Consider the following 21,287-nt stretch of genomic DNA (forward strand, 5'->3'; position numbering starts at 1 on the left):
AAGTCCCTGGGATGTAGTCCATCTGGCCGTGGTGACTTAACCAACTTAAGACCTTTCAGTTTGCCGAGTACTTTTTCTTTTGTAATAGCAATGGCACTCATTTCTACTACCTGTCACTCGCAGACCACTGCACACTGCAAGCGTCTTCCACAGTGAAGACATATGCAAAGTACCCATTAACTTTATCTGCCATTTCATTGTCCCCCATTGCTATCTCACCAACATCACTTTTCGGTGCTCCAATATCAACTCTCATCTCCCTTTTACTTTTTATATAATTGAAAACAAAGTGTTTATTATCCTGCTTTATATTATTGGCTTGACTGCCCCTATAATTCATCTTTTCCCTTCTCATAGCTTTTTTAGTTGCCTTGTGCTGGATTTTAAAACCTTTCCATTCATCTAACTTTCTACCCACTTTTGCTACCTTATATGACCTTTCCTTGGCTTTTAATGCGGTCCTTAATCTCCTTTGTCAATCACTGTTGCCTACCCCTGCCGTTTGAGAATAACTTCCTCTGTGGGCCATATCTATCCTGCACCTTGTAATTTATTCCCAGAAACTTCAGCCATCTTTGTTCTGCCGTTATTACCACTAGTATCCTCTCCAATGCACCTGGTAAAGCTCCTCTCTCATGTCTCTGTAATTACCTTTATTCCATTGCGATTCTGGTACATGTAAGTTATGCTGCTTCCTCTCAAACTGCAGTTTGAATTTCATCATTTCACCTAAGGTGCCTTTGCATTTAGCTCCCTATTATGATCTGGGTTATTACACGGCACACAATTTAAAATAGCCTCTCCCCGCATACTCTCAAGCGCAATCTGCTGTAAAAGCTATCTCGTGGGCATTCAATAAATTGCCTCTCCTGCGATCCGAGACCTTATGCATGCTTGATTTTCCTATATCCCTTGCATATTGAAGTCCCCCAATACAATTGTGTCATTACTCTTATTACATGCCTTTTCCAGCCCCCTTTGCAATCTCAACCCCTCCTCTTGGCTTCTATTTGGAGGCCTATATATGATTCCTATTACGCTTTTTTTACCCTTGCATTTTCTTATCTTCACCCACAAAGATACAACATTCTCTGATCCTATGTCACCTCTCTCTAAACATGTAATTCCATCTCGAACCAATAGAATCACACCACCTATGTGGTCCTGCCTGTCCTTTGGATACAAATTATATCCTTTGATGTTAGTTCCCAGCTATGACCTTCATTCAGCCAAGACTCAGTGACGCCCACAACATCATACTGTTCTAAATATAATTGCACCAAGAGCTCGTCACCTTGTTCCGAATGCCACGTACAATTAAATACAACACCTTCAGTTTTGCATCCGCACCCTTTTGAATTTTGTCTCTGTGGTACAATTCAACACTTCGCTCTCTCTGCATTTGAACCTAGTCGCCAGCTTGTCCTTCCTTACATTCATGTTACACCCATCATCTACTTGTCAACCTGCTGGCGCATCCTGAGCTCTATCATCCTGGTTCCCAATCCCCTGCCATGTTAGTGTAAAACATTCTCAACAGCTCCAGTAAATCTGCCCACAGGAATATTTGACCCCCTCAGATATGTGCAACACGTCCATTTTGTACAGGGCACACCTGTCCCAGAGGTTGCCCAATTATCCAAAGCCTGAATACGCTGCCCCCGCTGTAATTTTTCATCCATTTGTCTGCCACCTCATGCTATTCCTATCTGCACTGTCACGGAAGCAGACAGCAATCCCAAAATTACTGTGTTTGAAATTCAGCTTCTCAGCTTCCCTCCTATCTCCCCATGTACTGTTTTCCAGACTTTTGTTTTCTATGTCATTGGTACGAATATGTGCTACGACTTCCGGCTGTTCACCTTCCCTGTTTAGCCTATTGTGGATGTGTCCAGAATGATTTCGGACATTTGCACCTGGGAGGTCTCAGCGTTTTTCTCCGTTTTGTCCATAGAATCGCCTCCCTGTCCCCCTGACTATAGAATCCCCTGTTACTGCTGTGATCCTTTTCAGTTTCCTGCTCTTCCTGGCAACATCAGCGAATTGCCTGAATTCATGTACAAGTTCCCTGGAGAAGAGGAGGCGGCAGAGGTGTGGGGGGGGGGGGTATTGCCTGAGTTCATGTACCACACCCTCGATTCAGAGGAGTCTATAGATGTGTGGTGGGGATGTATTGCCTGTGTTCATGTACCAGCTCCTCTGAGAACAAGAGACTGTAGGCTAGTGCAGGTGTGTGTTACACCGTGACTGGCTCAGCCTAGAAAAGGAAACTCTAGGCTCAGTAGTGACAGCTGAAACCCAAGGGCTATCAAGAGCATCAGGTTCGTTATGAGAAAAATAAAATCAAGTAAATTACCCATTCCACCCCCCCCCCCCCCACTGTTACCCTCTGCGGGGTTGCACAGTTCAGCAGAAGCTGAGCAGTGAAAGCAGTGAAACCACCCGCTCCACACAACACTCTCCTCTCCAGAATCACGTGTGCACTTGGTGCTCGCTGGAACACCGGGGAATCTGCAAACTACCAACAGAGGGGAGAGTGGAGCCTTTAACAGCGGATCTGAATCAGATCAGAAATGTTTCTGGGCCGTCGTTCACTTTCAGACACTCTTACTTATGATTCCCCGATTTCACCCAAACAATGTCCTTAACAAGTTGTTTTTTTTTTAATCAGGGGAAATAAGTGGGTGTTCCAATTCATCAGATCAGGCTTTGACAAACTATTTCCTTCCGTCCTCAGATGTTCAACAGAAACACAAGGAGACTCTGCGGGCACAAACTGAAACACTGAGAGTGAACACGATCCTGATGAGGGAGAAGGTGAAGGTTTTCCAGCTGGTTGATCGATACGCTGAGCTCACGGTCATTTCTACTGTTCGAGATCGGAGACTGGTGGAACATGAGCTGCTGGCAAGAGGCAAAGACCACGAGGAGTGGAGACAGAAACATCTCTGCAAAGAACTGGAGAAAATCCACATTGCTCATCTGTTTCACAATAGTTACTCACATAGTTTTCGGGACAAAATGAAAAGATTCTTCGCACAATCGACTTCGGGATTTTCAGCAGCAGTGGCCGGAGTCCCGGGAATCGGGAAAACAACAATGGTACAAAAGATTGTTTATGACTGGGCCACAGGGAAAATATTCCAACAATTCCATTTTGTCTTCTGTTTCAAATTCCGAGATTTAAACTCCATTAACTGCAGAATAAACCTGAGGGAGCTGATTCTGGATCAGTATCCTTACTTTGGGAATTTAATGAGAAAGGTCTGGAAGAAGCCAAAGGGATTGCTGTTTATATTCGATGGTTTGGATGAATTCAAGCACACAATTGATTTTGCTGACAGTCGGAGAGTTACAGAACCCAAGCACCAGTGCCCAGATCCCGAGTGGTGGTGTGAAGTGTCTGACATTGTGTACAGTTTAATCCAGGGCATGCTGCTCCCAGGGTGTTCAGTGCTGGTGACCACCCGCCCCACTGCGTTACATTTATTGGAAGAGGCAGACATTAGTGTCTGGGCTGAAATCCTGGGATTTGTTGGTGAGGAACGTAAGGAATATTTCATCAGGTATTTTGAAGATCAGACGGTGGCGGCAGCAGTTTTCAAACACGTGCAGGAGAACGAGATCCTGTACACCATGAGCTACAACCCCTCCTACTGCTGGATCCTCGCTCTGGCACTGGGCCCCTTCTTCACACAAAGAGTCAGGGACCCACAGCGAGTTCCCAAGACCATCACCCAGCTGTACTCCTACTATATTTACAACATCCTGAAAAACCACGGCCGTGAGATTGAGAACCCCCGTGATGTGTTACTCAGGGTTGGTCAGATGGCCTTCAGAGGAGTGTCCGAGAAGAAGATTGTGTTTACAGGTGGAGATTTGATCAACTACAATCTGCAGACTTCCCAGTTCCTGTCCGGGTTCCTGATGGAACTTTTGGAGAGAGAGGATTCTGCCCGGAGCGTGGTGTACACATTCCCACACCTCACCATCCAAGAGTTTGTAGCTGCAGTCGCACAATTCTTGAATCCACACCCTGGGGATATCCTGAAATTTCTCACTAAAGCCCACAACACGACAGATGGGCGATTTGAGGTATTTCTCCGTTTTGTTGCTGGTCTCTCCTCCCCAATGATAACTCGGGGCCTGGAGGAGTTTTTGGGTCCATTTCCTCATGAAACAACCTGCCGGGTGATTGACTGGGTGAATGAGGAGGTTAAACGCCAGAGTGATAACACGAATGAAGCTGGTAAAAGGAGCCTCCTGAACACATTGCACTACCTGTTTGAGTCTCAGAATCGTGGACTGGCTCAGGCCGCACTGGGATCTGTGGAAACACTTTCATTCAGTGGAATGACACTGACCCCGATTGACTGCGCGGTCCTGTCTCATGTCATCCGATTCTGTGATACAATAAAACACCTCAACCTGGAGAACTGCCACATTCAGTGTGAAGGAATCCAGCGGCTGGGACCCGGGCTGCACAAGTGCCAGGAGTTGCGGTAACTTGATTTATCTCTCACTCTGAACTGTGAAACTGGTCCATTGTGTTGTTTCAATGTAAAGGGGTTTGGGTGAAATTTTAGTAAATCAGATTGTGAAGAATTGTGACAAATGACCAGGGGATCGGTCAGTAATTCCCCAAGGACGGGAGGGTTCTGTGGTTCCTTGTGAAGGGATGTTGGAGACTTCATCAGATCAGTGAACAACGGCCATTAGTTTAATGGTCTTAAATCACAGGAATGGCCGTGTTTCTCGCTGTCTGTGACACGTCCATTGACAATGTTCCTTCTCACTGTTACTGACACCCAGACCGACACTGAATACAGCAGGTGGGTCAGAGATTCACACCCCCTTCCCGGTGAGGGACAAGAGACCGTCAGCAGACTGTCCCAGTGAGAAGGAAAGAAATACCATTGTGAGATTGTCCTCCCCTGCCCCACCCCGAGTGTAACAATCACCATCAGTCCACCTGTGTGACTGTGCTCACTACTAGATACACAGACCCCATGGGTGCATCTCCTCTTCCGATTGTGGGCCTCAGTTCAGACCCACCCCTCCCGTATAATCTATTTCTGCATCCAATCATCTTGTGGGATTATCTTCTCCTGTGGGAACTCTCATCCCCATCCCCCTGCCTCCTGCAGGTTCTGTCTTCCTATCCCTTTTCTTCAGGTCGGGTCTTTTCAAAAGACAATAGACAATAGGTGCAGAAGTAGACCATTCGGCCTCTCGAGCCTGCACCGCCATTTTGAGATCATGGCTGATCATCCACTATCAATACCCGGTTCCTGCCTTGTCCCCATATCCCTTGATTCCCCTATCCATAAGATACCTATCTAGCTCCTTCTTGAAAGCATCCAGAGAATTGGTCTTCACTGCCTTCTGAGGCAGCGCATTCCAGACCCCCACAACTGTCTGTGAGAAAATGTTTTTCCTTAACTCTGTCCTAAAAGACCTAGCCCTTTTTCTCAAACCATGCCCTCTGCTACTGGACTCTCCCAGCATCTGGTACATAGTTTCTGCCTCTATCTTGTCCAATCCCTTAATAATCTTATATGTTGCAATCAGATCCCCTGTCAATCTCCTTAATTCCAGCGTGTACAAGCCCAGTCTCTCTAACCTCTCTGCGTAAGACAGTCCAGACATCCCAGGAATTAACCTTGTGAATCTACGCTGCACTTCCTCTATAGCCAGGATGTCCTTCCTTAACCCGGAGACCAAAACTGTACACAATACTCCAAGTGTGTTCTCACCAGGGCCCTGTACAAATGCAAGAGGATTTCCTTGCTCTTGTACTCAATTCCCTTTGTAATAAAGGCCAACATTCAATTAGCCTTCTTCACTGCCTGCTGCACTTGCTCATTCACCTTCAGTGACTGATGAACAAGGACTCCTAGATCTCTTTGTATTTCTCCCTTACCTAACTCTACTCCATTCAGATAATAATCTGCCTTCCTGTTCATACTCCCAAAGTGGATAACCTCTCACTTATTCGCATTAAACGTCATCTGCCAAGTATCTGCCCACTCACCCAGCCTATCCAAGTCACCCTGAGTTCTCCTAACAACCTCATCACATGTCACACTGCCACCCAGCTTAGTATCATCAGCAAACTTACTGATGTTATTCTCAATGCCTTCATCTAAATCGTTGACGTAAATCGTAAAGAGCTGTGGTCCCAATACCGAGCCCTGTGGCACCCCACTAGTCACCACCTGCCATTCCGAGAAACACCCATTCACCGTTACCCTTTGCTTTCTGTCTGCCAACCAGTTTTCTATCCATGTCAATGTCTTACCCCCGATGCCATGAGCTTTGATTTTACCCACCAATCTCCTATGTGGGACCTTATCAAATGCCTTCTGAAAATCGAGGTACACTACATCCACTGGATTTCCCTTGTCTAACTTCCTGGTTACATCCTCGAAAAACTCCAACAGATTAGTCAAGCATGATTTACCCTTGGTAAATCCATGCTGGCTCGGCCCAATCCTATCACTGCTATCTAGATATACCACTATTTCATCTTTAATAATGGACTCTAGCATCTTCCCCACTACTGATATTAGGCTGACAGGTCGATAGTTCTCTTTTTTCTCCCTCCCTCCTTTCTTAAAAAGTGGGATAACATTTGCCATTCTCCAATCCTCAGGAACTGATCCTGAATCTAAGGAACATTGGAAAATGATTACCAATGCATCCGCAATTTCCAAGTGCACCTCCTTTAGTACCCTAGAATGCAGACCATCTGGACCTGGGGATTTGTCAGCCTTCAGTCCCATCAGTCTACTCATCACCGTTTCCTTCCTAATGTCAATCTGTTTCATTTTCTCTGTTATCCTATGTCCTTGGTCCATCCATACATCTGGGAGATTGCTTGTGTCTTCCCTAGTGAAGACAGATCTAAAGTACTTATTAAATTCTTCTGCCATTTTCCACCGTCTCCCACTGAGATTTCCCCATTCACAAATCTTTCTCACTGTGGGACTTTCGTCCCATCCTTCAACCCTACCCCTTCTGATCCTCTCGCATCTCAGGAACATTTTCCTCACCATCGGGGAAAGGGACAGAATATGTGGAGTTTACAGTGTCACAACGACAGACTAACTTACTGACCTTCGGTGAAAAACCTGGAGCTGGTCAGTGAGGGACATTAACAGAGATGGGAACTCCGATCAGTGATTTACTGAAGGGTTTAATGCACCCTGAAATATCAGTGAGATAAATTCCCTCAGACCCACGGTTTGAATCACTTTCCCATCAATTTGTCTGTTTGTGTTTAGACTTGGGGAGAATGAACTGGGAGATTCAGGAGTGAAACTGGTTTTTGCGGCTCTGAGGAACTCGGAATGTAAAATACAGCAAATGGAGTAAGTACCAGACTGTGGGAGATTGTGCTTACAGTCACTGGGTGTCTGATTCTGAACATTAATGTGATCAGTAATTGAGTTACTGATAAACACTGGGGATTTATACCGGCTCCTGTCTCTTTCTGTCCAACCTCACTCTCTCTCATCTCCAGGCTGGGCAATGTCGGTCTCACAGATTCTGGTGCCGAGGATCTCGTCTCCGCTCTCAGTACAAACCGATCACTGACGGAGCTGGACCTGAGTGGTAATGAACTGGGAGATTCAGGAGTGAAACTGGTGTCTGCGGCTCTGAGGCACCCGGAGTGTAAAATACAGAAACTGTGGTAAGTACCAGACTGTGGGAGATTGTGTTTCCAGTCACTGGGTGTCTGACACTGAACATTAATGTGATCAGTAATTGTGTTACTGAGGACACTGGGGATTTGTACAGTCTCCTATCTCTCTGTGTCCTTCACCCTCACTCTCTCTCATCTCCAGGCTGAGGGATGTCGGTCTCACAGATTCTGCTGCCGAGGATCTCGTCTCCGCTCTCAGTACAAAACCATCACTGACGATGATGAACCTGGAATTAAACTCGTTGACAGACCGATCTGTCCCCGCTCTCCGCCGCCTCGTACTGACCCTCCCGAGTCTGGAGCTGATCGGGTGAGTGTTTGTGTTAATGTTCACTGTGATAAAATATCAGCGGATCCGTCGGTTTTCTGGTGATATTTGTCTGTGAGTGTTGTTGAAACATTAACCCCAGTCCCCTGTTACTGACACTGTTGTGTCATCTGTTTATTTCATCTTTATTCTCCAATCTGTTTCAGGCTGACGGTGAATCGGTTCAGTGAGACCGGGAGGAAGGACCTAAGATCTCTGCAGGAACCCAGACCCGGACTGACAGTGATCGTGTGAACATCTGAATGTGTGAACATCCCCGCCCGCGGGATGGGGACATCTTTGCCGATTCTCCGCCCTCCCCTTTAACTCCCTCCTTCCCTTTAATGGACGCGCTCCGGGATTAATTCCCAACGGTTCTAACAGAACTGGCTCCAGACTGACATTCGGAGCGTTCCCGCAGTGACTTATTTTCTTCTATTGTCCGTCGGCACAGCTTTCGCCGGATGTGCGTCTTCAAGACTCCCCCCGTGAGACCCCGGGAAATTACACAGACAGGAAGAGCCCAGGAGCAGGGGCTCAGTCTGGGACACCGGTGTCCCGGGGTGGGATTATCCCGGGAGAGTATCCTTTTGCTCCCTTTGCTGAGGACAGTGCATTCGGCAGCCTGGCCGATATAATGATGTTAAATTGACAAATCCCTCGGCAGCGACCCTGGATCTGCAGCGATCCCGGACACGGCCCTGAAGTGTGATTTTATAATCATCGGTTCCCCGATGCAGAGTGACGGTGAGAAACGGGACTGATTATTCACTCGTCGCTGATCAGTTAATCGTGCATGACAGTGAAAGAGTCGGGAGCAGCTTATTTATTCACGCAGACCAGCAGCTCATAGATTGTTTAATTTAGATTTGTCATGATGAAATCAATAAACCGCTGTAACATCCTGTCTTGGTGTCGGTCCCGAGTGTCATTAGAGGGGAAACAGTGACCTGGGGTTACTGCTGCCCCCCGCCCTCGGTGGTTCTGAGCTCCTCACACTGGTACAGCAGCGTCTCAGCGTCTAGGTGCTCAGGATCTCATCTCCACACTACCCCCGCAGACAGTTAAAATCGACTGTAATGTCAGATGTAATTTTACGTAGGCCGCAAGCACGACAGGGATGGGGGATGGAATACCGGCGTTGAGCGCGGGGTGAATCATCTTCCACACCGTCCCATCACACACTCCCGGGGTCAGACACGGAGTGAATCTCCCTCAACACCGTCCCATCACACACTCCCGGGGTCAGACACAGAGTGAATCTCCCATCACACACTCCCGGGGTCAGACACAGAGTGAATCTCCCATCACACACTCCCGGGGTCAGACACGGAGTGAATCTCCCTCAACACCGTCCCATCACACACTCCCGGGGTCAGACACAGAGTGAATCTCCCATCACACACTCCCGGGGTCAGACACGGAGTGAATTTTCCTCCACACCGTCACATCACACATTCCCAGGGTCAGACGCAGAGTGAATCTCCCTCCACACCGTCACATCACACATTCCCAGGGTCAGACACGGAGTGAATTTCCCTCCACACCGTCCCATCACACACTCCCGGGGTCAGACACAGAGTGAATCTCACTCCACACCGTCACATCACACACTCCCAGGGTCAGACACGGAGTGAATTTCCCTCCACACTGTCCCTTCACACGTCCCCGGGGACAGACACAGAGTGAAGCTCACTCCACACCGTCCCATCACACACTCCCGGGGTCAGACACGGAGTGAATTTTCTTCCACACCGTCCCATCACACATTCCCAGGGTCAGACGCAGAGTGAATCTCCCTCCACACCGTCACGTCACACATTCCCAGGGTCAGACACGGAGTGAATTTCCCTCCACACCGTCCCATCACACACTCCCGGGGTCAGACACAGAGTGAATCTCACTCCACACCGTCACATCACACACTCCCAGGGTCAGACACGGAGTGAATTTTCTTCCACACCGTCCCATCACACATTCCCAGGGTCAGACGCAGAGTGAATTTCCCTCCACACTGTCCCTTCACACGTCCCCGGGGACAGACACAGAGTGAAGCTCACTCCACACCGTCCCATCACACACTCCCGGTGTCAGACACAGTGAAGCTCCCTCCAGATCGTCACATCACATACACCCCGATTCAGACGCAGACTGAATCTCCGTCAACACTGTCCCATCTTAGAATCCATGGATTATACACAAAATAAATCTCCCTCCACACAGTATCATCATACTCACAGGGTCAGACATAGAGAATTCCCTCCACGCCATTCGATGATAGACTCCCAGGGTCAGACATTGGCCGTACCATGACAAAAGTCCTCATCAGACATACAGTAACGCTCCCTCCACATCGTTACGTCACATCATCACTGCGTCAGACACTGAGAGAATCACCCACCGCACCGTCCATCACAGACTCCCCGGACTCCTCCGTGTCTCCCACCAGTCACTCCTTTGTTCAAACGCTCCACAAAGAATCATCAAACATTCCCAGTGTCAGAAACAGAGTGAAGCTTCCTCCGCAACATAACATCACACTCTACCCTGGTTAAAACACAGAGCGAAGCTCCATCTGACAGACAGACAGACATACTTTATTGATTTCGAGGGAAATTGGGTTTCGTTAAAGCCGCACCTGACCAAGAGTAGTGTAGAAATATAGCAATTTAAAAAAACATAAATAATTAAATTATTAAGTAATAATAATAATAATAATAATAATAATAATACGACGAAGAAGAAGAAGAAGAAGAAGAAGAAGAAGAAGAAGAAGAAGAAGAAGAAGAAGAAGAAGAAGAAGAAGAGCCTATTGGCTCAGGGTGTCTGACACTCCGAGGGAGGAGTTCTAAAGTTTGATGGCCACAGGCAGGAATGACTTCCTATGCCGCTCAGTGTTACATCTCGGTGGAATGAGTCTCTGGTTGAATGTACTCCTGTGCCTAACCAGTACATTATGGAGTGGATGGGAGACATTGTCCAAGATGGCCACAACATCACTGGCCGTACGAATGAGTTTGTTGATTCTGTTGGTGTTTGCTACCCTCAGCCTGCTGCCCCGGCACACAACAGCAAACATGATAGCACTGGTCACCACAGCCTCGTAGAACATCCCCAGCATCGTCCGGCAGATGTTAAAGGACCGCAGTATCCTCAGGAAATAGAGACGACTCTGACCCTTCTTGTAGACAGCCTCAGTGTTCTTTAACCAGTCCAGTTTATTGTCAATTCGTATCCCCAGGTATTTGTAATCCTCCACTATGTCCACACTGATCCCTTGGATGGAAACAGGGGTCACCGGTGCCTTAGCCCTCCTCAGGTCCACCAGCAGCTCCTTAGTCTTTTTCACATTAAGCTGCAGATGATTCTGCTCACACCATGTGACAAAGTTTCCCACCGTAGCCCTGGACTCAGCCTCATCTCCCTTGTTGATGCATCCAACTATGGCAGAGTCATCAGAAAACTTCTGAAGATGGCAAGACTCTGTGCAGTAGTTGAAGTCCGAGGTGTAGATGGTGAAGAGAAAGGGAGACAGGACAGTCCCCTGTGGAGCCCCAGTGCTGCTGACCACTCTGTCTGACACACAGTGTTGCAAGCGCACGTACTGTGGTCTGCCAGTCAGGTAATCAATAATCCAAGACACCAGGGAAGCATCCACCCGCATCACTGTCAGCTTCTCGCACAGCAGAGCAGGGCGGATGGTGTTGAACGCACTGGAGAAGTCAGAAAACATGACCCTCACAGTGCTCGGCCGCTTGTCCAGGTGGGCGTAGACACGGTTCAGCAGGTAGACAATGGCATCCTCAACCCCTAGTCGGGGCTGGTAGGCGAACTGGAGGGGGTCTAAATGTGACCTAACCATAGGCCGGAGCTGCTCTGGAACAAGTCTCTCCAGGGTCTTCATGATGTGGGAGGTCAATGCCACCGGCCTGTAGTCATTGGAGCCACTGGGACGCGCCGTCTTCAGTACAGGAACGAGGCAAGACGACGTCCACATCACAGGAACCCTCTGGAGACTCAGGCTCAGTTTGAAGACATGGTGAAGTACTCCACATAGCTGGCGGGGGCAAAGGCTTTGAGCAGCCTGGGGCTGACACCATCCGGGCCTGTAGCCTTGCTTGGGTGGAGACGTTTCAGCTGTCTTCTCACCTGTTCAGCTGTGAAGCCCACCATGGTGGCTTCATCACATTACACAATCCCGGAGACAGAAACACACTGCAGTTCCCTCCGCTTCCATCTTGCCCCCACTAACCACTAAGACACAGAGAGGAACTCCATCGACACCGACCCCGGGTCAGAAACTGTATCATTCCATCAAACACCCCAGGTTCAGACACAGAGTGAAGCTCTTTCCGCACCGTCCCATCACACATTCCCTTGATCAGACACGAGTGAAACTCCCTCCATGCTTTCGGATCCCATAGTCACAGGGTCTGACACAAAGAATTCTTCCACACCATCCCATGATACGCTCAGACATTGAGAATATGGCACTCCAGCCTGTGGCATTACAAAATTCCTCGGTTAGACACAGAGCGAGCCTCCCTCCACACTGTCCCATCACTAAATTACTGTATCAGACACAGAGTGAGATTCCCTCCACACCGTCAGATTACACACTCACAGGGACAGACTGTCCCAGGAAACTCCCTCCACACAGTCACAGGGTCAAATATTGAATGAATCCCCCTCCACACCACCCTACCTCACACTCCCCGGATCAGACACAGGATAAAGCTGCCTCCACTCAGTCTGATTACACGCACCCGGGATCAGACACAGAGTGAATCTCACTCTATACCATCCCATCACACACTCCTAGTGTCAAACACACAGCGAAGCTCCCTCAGCACCGTCCCATCACTCACTCTCAGGGGCAGACACAGAGCAAAGCTCCTTCCACAATGTCCATCACTCCAATTGTCAGACATAGAGTAAAGCTTCCTCCACAGTATCTTTTCACACAATCTCCCTCTGCACCACACTACCTCACACTTCACGAAGCAGACAGAAGATAATGCTCCCTCGTCATCTTCCCATTAAACACTCGAGGTGTCAGATACTGAGTGAAGCTAACTCCACACCATTCCATCACACACTCCCCGGCTCGGACGCAGAGTGCAGCTCCCTCCACATAATCCCATCACAAAATCCCTGGATCAGACAAATGAATGTCCCTCCACACCGTCTCATCACATACTTCCAGGGTCAGACATAGAGCGCAGCTCCGTCCACACTTCCCATCACACATTACGCGGATCTCAAACATAACGTTGCTCTCCCCACACCATTCCATCAGGCACTCGCGGATCAGACAGAGTGGAGTTGCGACCACGCGATCCCATCAATCCCTTCCGTGGACTCTCCGTTCACACCGTCCCATCACTCACATATGGGGCAGATACAGAGCAAATCTCCTTCCACAGTGTCCCATCACACACTCCCCAGTACTGACACAGAATGTACCTCCTTCCTCACTGCCCAACACACAATCCCGTATCGGATATAGATTGAAGTTTCCTCCACACCATCCCATCACATACTTCCCGTATCAGAGACAGTGTGAAGCTATCCTCACCGACCCATCACACACTCCCAGGGTCAGACACATATGAAGCCCCCTCCACACCGTCCAATCACACACTCCCAGGGTCAGACACATATGAAGCCCCATCCACACCGTCCCATCACACACTTCCGGGGTCAGACACAGAATGAATCTCCCTCCACACTGTCCTACCACCCAACCACAGGATCAGACACAGAGATTTCCCTCCACACAATCCTATGATACACTGCCAGGGTCAGACATTGAGAAACTTTTACTCCGGTCGTACCATTACAAAATTACTGTGTCAGATACAGAGTGAGGTTCCCTCCACACTGTCACAACACACACACACAGGGTCAGACTTGGAGAGAATCTTACACCGCACCACCCTCCCTCACATTCTGCGGATCAGACACAGGATAAATCTCCCTCCACACTGTCCTATCACACACTTCCGGATCAGACACGGACTGAAAATCCCTGAACACCATCCCATCACACACTCCCATGGTCAAACACAGAGTGAAGTTCCCGTGGCACCATCGAATCATACATTCACAGGGACAAAGAGCAAAGCTCCCTCCACATCGGCCCATCACCCACTCCCCAGATCAGAAACAGAGTGAAGCTCCTTCTACACTGTCCCATCACACACTCCCAGGTAAGACACAGAGTGAGGCTCTCTCGATACAGTCCAATCACACTCTCCCCGAATTAGACACAGATTAACGCTCCCTTCACACCCTCCCATGAGACACTCCCAGGGCCAGACTTTGAGAAAATCTCACTCCGGGCCGTCCCATTACAAAATTCCTGTGTCAGGCACAGAGTGAGATTACTTCCATAGCGTCACATCACACACGCACAGTGTCAATCATTGAGATAATCTCCCTCCGCACCATCTCATACCCTCTGGCCTGCTCCTTTTCCTGTTGTCTGTGTGTTTAATGAGAAGGAATAACCCAACATTTCTTGGACCTGCAGGTTTTCCCAGTGGGTGTTGTTGGGACCGATGCTTGGAGCCCAGTTTTTCCCAAACTGGGTCAACAATTTGGCTGGGAGATATAATTCAATATTTCCACGGGTGTTATTGACACAGAATGTATATTTATACATTGTTAATGGTATAAAATGTATACTTATATATTGATTATGACATGTTGTATATTTATATATTGTTAATATATAAATATTGTTAATAGATGCTGCGTCAGTGGTTCTCTGTACCTGTACCTTCCCGTACTTGTGCACTTGCCAATAAATTCAACAGGATCCGACTAAACTCAGTGAGAGCTGGGCAGTGATGACCATAAGACCATAAGGCCTTAAGACGTTGGAGGAGAATTAGGGCATCCGGCCCATTGTTTCTACTCTGCCATTTAATCACGGCTGATCTTTTTTTTTGCTCCTTCTCATCCCCAGTTCTCGGCCTTCTCCCCGTAACCTTTGACGCCATGGCCAGTCAAGAACCTATCAATTTCTGCTTTCAATACAGCCAACGACCTGGACTCCACAGCAGCACGTGGCAACAAATTCCACAAATTTACCACTCCTTGACTCAAGAAATTTCTCCGCATCTCTGATTACCACCATGGGGTATATCGTTTCCACATCTACTCTGTCTAGGCCTTCCAACATTCGAACGGCTTCAATGAGATTCCCCTCATCCTTCTCAATTTCAGGGAGTACTGACCCAGAGCCATCAAACGTTAATCATATGATAACCCTTTAATTCCTGGAATCATCCTTGTGAACCTCCGCTGCACCCTCTCCTCGGCACCTCGGTGGGTCAAATGTAAAGAGACAGTACACTGTCTAATGCAAGACCCTTGACGGTGTTGATGAGCAGAGGGATATTAAAGTCCAAGTTCACAGCTCCCTGAATGTGGCTGTAGAGTTTGATAAGGTGGTTAAGAAGGCAATTGGCATTGAGGCACTGAGTGAAAAAACCAGGAAGTTACGTTGCAACTTTATAAAACTCTATGGTGGGATTTACAATTAATTCAGTATCTGTGTATTGTCGCAGTTGCCATAGTTTGAGTGGACAGAGTGAGAGTGGTGATCTAGAGGCTTTAGCTCTTCGAGGCTTCAGCGAAGAGAGACTTCAGTCGGAGAAATAAATAAATAAATAAATAAATAAATAAATAAATAAATAAATAAATAAATAAATAAATGAATGAATGAATGAATGAATGAATGAATGAATGAATGAATGAATGAATAAATAAATAAATAAATAAATAAGCAAATAAATAGATAGATAGATAGTTAAGTAACTGAAATCTGGTGGTAAACTACATCTGCTCAGTTAGGACAGCAGAGATGTCAGGTGGGATAGTTGAATGTTCCTCTTCAGTAATGTGGGTAGAGAGGGAGGCATTCAGTGTCCCAGGCCACTACAACTGCGAGAGGTGCATCCGGCTGCAGCTTCTAACAAACAGCATTAAGGAGTTGGAGCTGGAACTGGATGAATTCCGGATCATTCGGGCGGCGGCTGAATGGTGACAGATAGGACAAATAGAGAGGTAGTTATACCCAAGGTGCAGGACACAGGAAACTGGGTGACCGTCAGGAAGAGGAAAGGGATTATGGAGCCAGTGCAGAGCGTCCCTGTGGCCAGACCCCTTCACCACTTTGGATACTGTTGTGGGGCGGTGACCTAACAGAGAGAAGTCACAGTGGCCGAGTCTCTGGCACTGTGTCCGCCTCTCTGACATCTTATCTGTTATGCAGGTTCCTGCATATCAACCGCTGATGAAACTAGTCAAACGAGTTCAGAGGGACATACAAACCTGAGCAGAGGGAGGAACCTCAGCATTTCGGGACTGTTTTGAAAACACGGACTGGACCATGTTCAGAGAGGCTACCTACCACCGCCACACTAACATCGATGAATATGCGAGATCTCCGAAGGGCATTGATGACGTCACCGTTATTAAACATATCTACGTGAAGACAAATCATGGCTGATGACGGGCAACAGAAGCCCGAGCACGGCTGAGAGATTGGGATGCTTCCGACACATATACGGAATAAGACAGCTCTCGGGTCTTTTCTGCTCAGTTTGGTACACGGAACGACGTGCCGAGGACGAAGGACCCCCATACTCCCAAGGAACAAGCACTCCGTCTGGCCGCAGCTGATGTGAGGAAGACGGCAAGCCAGGATCAACCCAGGTAAAGCCGCGGGTCCTGATAACTTACATGGAAGGATACTGTGGGACTGTGCTTCAACATCTCTCTGGTTGGTCGTTGTCCCCTCAAGGATTCTAGGCGGCCACCATCATCGAGGTTCCCAAGAGGGCGACAGAATGACGTCTCACCGACTGCAGCCCAGAGACGCTGACCTCTGAAAAAAAAGAAATGAATTGCTTCAAGTGGCTCATTATTGATGGCATTAACTCCGATCTTTATTGGATGATTTCTAGTTCACTTATCGCTGAATTCGATCCAGTGATGATACATCTGCACCTCCACTCCTTCCCGTCCCATCACGAACTGGGGACTGATCCGCCAGGATACTGTTCTTCATCTTCAGCTTTTCAGCTTGGCGTTGAAGAAGATCATCGCTCAGAAACTGGTAGGTAAACTGTCCTCGTTGGATCTCAACAAATCTCTGTGCAACTGGATCCTGTTATTCTTAATGGAAAGGCCACAGTCAGTCCTGCTCAGAAAATTAATCAAGAAGGTGAAGATAGGACATGAAAGTAAGCTGAACAATAGTATTAAAGACGATACCGAAAGTTTCTCTAAACACAGAAAGTGTAAAAGAGTGGCGAGGGTGGATATAATACCGCTGGAAAACGATGTTGTAGAGGCAGTAATGTGAGACAACGAAGTAAGGGAAGAATTGAATAAATGTTTTGAACCAATCTGCACTGTGGAAGACAGTAGCAGTAAGGTAGAATTTCCATGTGACCGTGCTCATGAAGTGTGTGAAGTTACCATAATTAGAGAAAAGTCTCTTGGGAAACTAAAAAGTCTGAAGGCAGGTAACTCACCAGAATAAGATGGTGTACGTCCCGCGTTTCTGGATGTGGGGGCTGAAGGGATCGTGGATCATTGGTTTTGATCTTTGAAGGATACATCAAACCATATAACCATATACATCAAACCATATAACAATTACAGCACGGAAACAGGCCATCTCGGCCCTTCTAGTCCGTGCCGAACGCTTACTCTCACCTAGTCCCCACTGGCCCGCACTCAGCCCATAACCCTCCATTCCACTCCTGTCCATATACCTATCCATTTTTTTAAAATGGCAAAATCGAACCTGTCTCTACCACTTCTACTGGAAGCTCGTTCCACACAGCTACCACTCTCTGAGTAAAGAAGATCCCCCTCGTTTTACCCCTAAACTTTTGCCACTAACTCTCAACTCATGTCCTCTTGTTTGAATCTCCACTGCTGTCAATGGAAAAAGCCTATCCACGTCAACTCTATCCCCGTCATAATTTTAAATACCTCTATCAAGTTCCCCCCTCAACCTTCTACGCTCCAAAGAATAAAGACCTAACTTGTTCAACCTTTCTCTGTAACTTAGGTGCTGAAACCCAGGTAACATTCTAGTAAATCTCCTCTGTACTCTCTCTATTTTGTTGACATCTTTCCAATAATTCGGTGACCAGAACTATACACAAAACTCTAAATTTGGCCTCACCAATGCCTTGTACAATTTTAACATTACATCCCAACTCCTATACTCAATGCTCTGACTTATAAAGGACAGCGTACCAAATGCTTTCTTCACCACCCTATCCACATGAGATTCTACCTTCAGGGAACTATGCGCCAATATTCCAAAATAACTCTGTTCTACCGCATTCCTCAATGCCTTACCATTTACCATGTATTTCCTATTTTGATTAGTCCTACCAAAATGTAGCACCTTACATTTATCAGCATTAAACACCATCTGCCATCTTTCAGCCCACTCTTCTAACTGGCCTAAATCTCTCTGCAAGCTTTGAAAACCTACTTCATTATACACAACGCCACCTGTTACTATCATCTGCATACTTGCTAATCCAATTTACCAACCCATCATCCAGATAATTAATGTATATGACAAACAACATTGGACCTAGTACAGGCCCCTGAGGCACACCACTCGTCACCATCTTGACAAACAGTTATCCACCACTACTCTCTGGCATCTCCCATCCAGCCACTGTTGAATCCATTTTACTACTTCAATATTAATAACTAACGATTAAACCTTCCTGACTAACATTCCGTGTTGAACCTTGTCAAAGGAATACATCATGGAATGGTTCCTGAAGTCTGGGAAAACTGCCAATGTCACTCCACACTTCATCAAGGGAGAGAGGCAGAAGACAACAAAGACCAGTTAGTCTGACCTCAGTTGCTGAGAAGATGCCAGAGTCAATTATTAAGGATAAAGCGTCAGGCTACTTAGAGTAACATTATAAAATAGACCGCAGTCAGCATGGCTTCTTCAAAGGAAAATTTTGTTCAAGAAATTTGTTGGAAGTCTTTAAAGACATAACAGGCAGCGTATACAAAGGCGAATCGGTTGATGTTATATATTTGGATTTGCAGAAGACCGTTGACATGGTGCCACACAAGAGGCTGCTTAATCTATCGTTTTACCGGGAGGATTCTAGCATGGATAAAACAGTGGCTGATTGGCAGGAGTCAAAGACTGGAAATAAAGGTAGCAGTTGATTTTGTTGGTTGCCAGCAACTAGTGGTGTTCCACAATGGTTTGTGTTGAGATCGATTATTTTTACGTTTTTGTCACTGAGTTGGATGATGGAGCTGATGGCTTTGTAGCAAAGTTTGCAGACAATATGAAGATAGGATGAGGGGCAGGTAGTTCTAAGGAAATAGAGAGGCTACAGAACGACAGACAGATTTGGAGAATGGGCAAAGGTACTTTGTGCAGAATTCACCAAAGTTTGGTTTGCAGGTAAGGAAGGTAAATCCAATGTGAGCATTCATTCCATGAGGACGGGAATATAAAAGCAAAGATGCAATGTTGAAACATTATAAAACACTAGTGAGGCCTCAGTTGGAGAATTGTGAGCAGCTTTGGGCCCCTTGTCTTAGAAACGATGTATTGAAACTGGAGATTATTCAAAGAAGGTTCACAAAAATGATTCCAGGATTGAATGCCATTGTCATATGAAGAGAATTTGAAGGCTCTGGGCCTGTATTCACCAGAATTCAGAAGAATGAAGGGTGACCACATTGAAACCTATTAAATGGAGAACGTCCTTGACAGAGAGGAAGTGGAAATGATGTTTCCAATGATGGGAGAGACTACGACTAGAGGACGTAGCCTCAAAATAGAGGGGCGTGCTTTCAGAAATGAGGACATGAGGAGGAATTTCTTGAGCCAGACCGTCGGAGTCTGTGGAATTCATTGCCACAAGTATCTGTGGAGTCCAAGTCTTTGTGTATGTTGAGGTTGATAGCTGCTTTATTGATCAGGGCATGTAGGGATACGGGGAGAAGTCAGGGGATTGGAGCTGAAAGGAAAATTGAATCGGACATGATAAAATGGTGCAAACTCGATGGGTCAAATGGCCTGAAGCAACTCCTACATCTTTTGGTCTTTTGTTGGCAGAAACAGCTCTAGCTCCATTACACTGACACCGGCGCCCCGGGACTGTGTTCTCAGTCCCGCTTCTGAATTGGAACTGCGCAGGGCATCCGGGACTGTGTGCTCAGCCCACTGCTGTACACGCTGCTGACTCGGAATTGCACTGCTAGGTCCACTTCAAACCGTTTTATTAATTTCGGTGATGACACAACAGTAGCTGGACTCATCAGCAACGAAGAAGAAACGAAGTAGATAGAGGAAGCAGAGCAGCGGGTAGAATAGTGCAAGCAGAAAAAAAAATCATCAATCTCAGCGTGGACAAGACCAAAGAGTTGATTGTGGAATTCAGTAAATTGCAGACTGATCACTCTTCACTGCACATTCTCGGCTCCTCCGTGGACAGAGATAGGAGAACCTAGTATCTGGGAGTAGACACAACGGAGGATCTCACCAGCTCCTTCAACACCATATCTTTGCGCAAGAACTCCTAGGAGTGTCTCACATCCTGAGGTTTAAGTGTGTGAACTCCCACCGCCATCACAATGCAAACCAATGTTTATAGACGCTCCGTAGTGTGTGCCCTGACCAGCTGAATCACATTCTGGTACAAGAGTTACAAGTCATCTGACCGCACGTCCCTGCAATCGACTGCAACGTCTGCTGGGAGGATCATCAGCTTTTCTCTTCTACCCATCAGAGATATTTATCAGAAGCGCTGCGTCCGCAGGACACTTAGCATTGACAATGATCCGTCCCATCAATGCAACAGACTCTTTGGCCTCTTACCATCAGTCGCGGGGGTTACTGTGTCATTAGGGCAAGAACTGTTAGGATGGGAAACAGTTTCTTCCCCCGGATGTAGGGCGATTCCACCTCCCACCACCAGCCATGTCTCATAGCATATGAGTCGCTATTGGCATTATATTTTTCTCTTTTTAACTCGCGTTGTAAATGCACCTTAATATCCGTTAATTTATCTGTTGTAATAATACGTGATGGGTTATGTGTGTGAGTCACTTGGTCTATGTTGATTCGTTTGCCAGTGTGCATGTGAGCAGCTGAATGACAATAAACAGAACTCGAACTGCAATTCTCTTCCTCAAAGACCAGTGGAGTTCAGGCGATACGGAGCTTGTGAATTCTTGATTTGG

General features: G+C 47.1%; 2 protein-coding genes across 2 annotated transcripts in view; both read left to right on the forward strand.

The window, feature by feature from the left end:
- Nucleotides 1-3,187, forward strand: part of LOC140724438 (uncharacterized) — a 37,123-nt gene extending 33,936 nt beyond the window's left edge. The window contains exons 7-8 of the mRNA XM_073038885.1: nt 2,738-3,069; nt 3,182-3,187. Of these exons, the coding sequence (XP_072894986.1) occupies nt 2,738-3,069; nt 3,182-3,187 (338 nt within the window). The remainder of the gene's footprint in view (nt 1-2,737; nt 3,070-3,181) is intronic.
- A 76-nt stretch (nt 3,188-3,263) lies between these two features.
- LOC140724429 (NACHT, LRR and PYD domains-containing protein 3-like) lies at nt 3,264-8,904 on the forward strand. Its single transcript, XM_073038877.1, has 5 exons — nt 3,264-4,502; nt 7,287-7,373; nt 7,526-7,696; nt 7,851-8,018; nt 8,183-8,904. The coding sequence occupies exons 1-5, from the start codon at nt 3,433-3,435 to the stop codon at nt 8,268-8,270; spliced, it is 1,584 nt and encodes a 527-aa protein (XP_072894978.1). The 5' UTR covers nt 3,264-3,432; the 3' UTR covers nt 8,271-8,904.
- Nucleotides 8,905-21,287: the final 12,383 nt, after the last annotated feature.

Source organism: Hemitrygon akajei, unplaced genomic scaffold (genome assembly GCF_048418815.1).
Source record: "Hemitrygon akajei unplaced genomic scaffold, sHemAka1.3 Scf000216, whole genome shotgun sequence".
NCBI lineage: Eukaryota > Metazoa > Chordata > Chondrichthyes > Myliobatiformes > Dasyatidae > Hemitrygon > Hemitrygon akajei.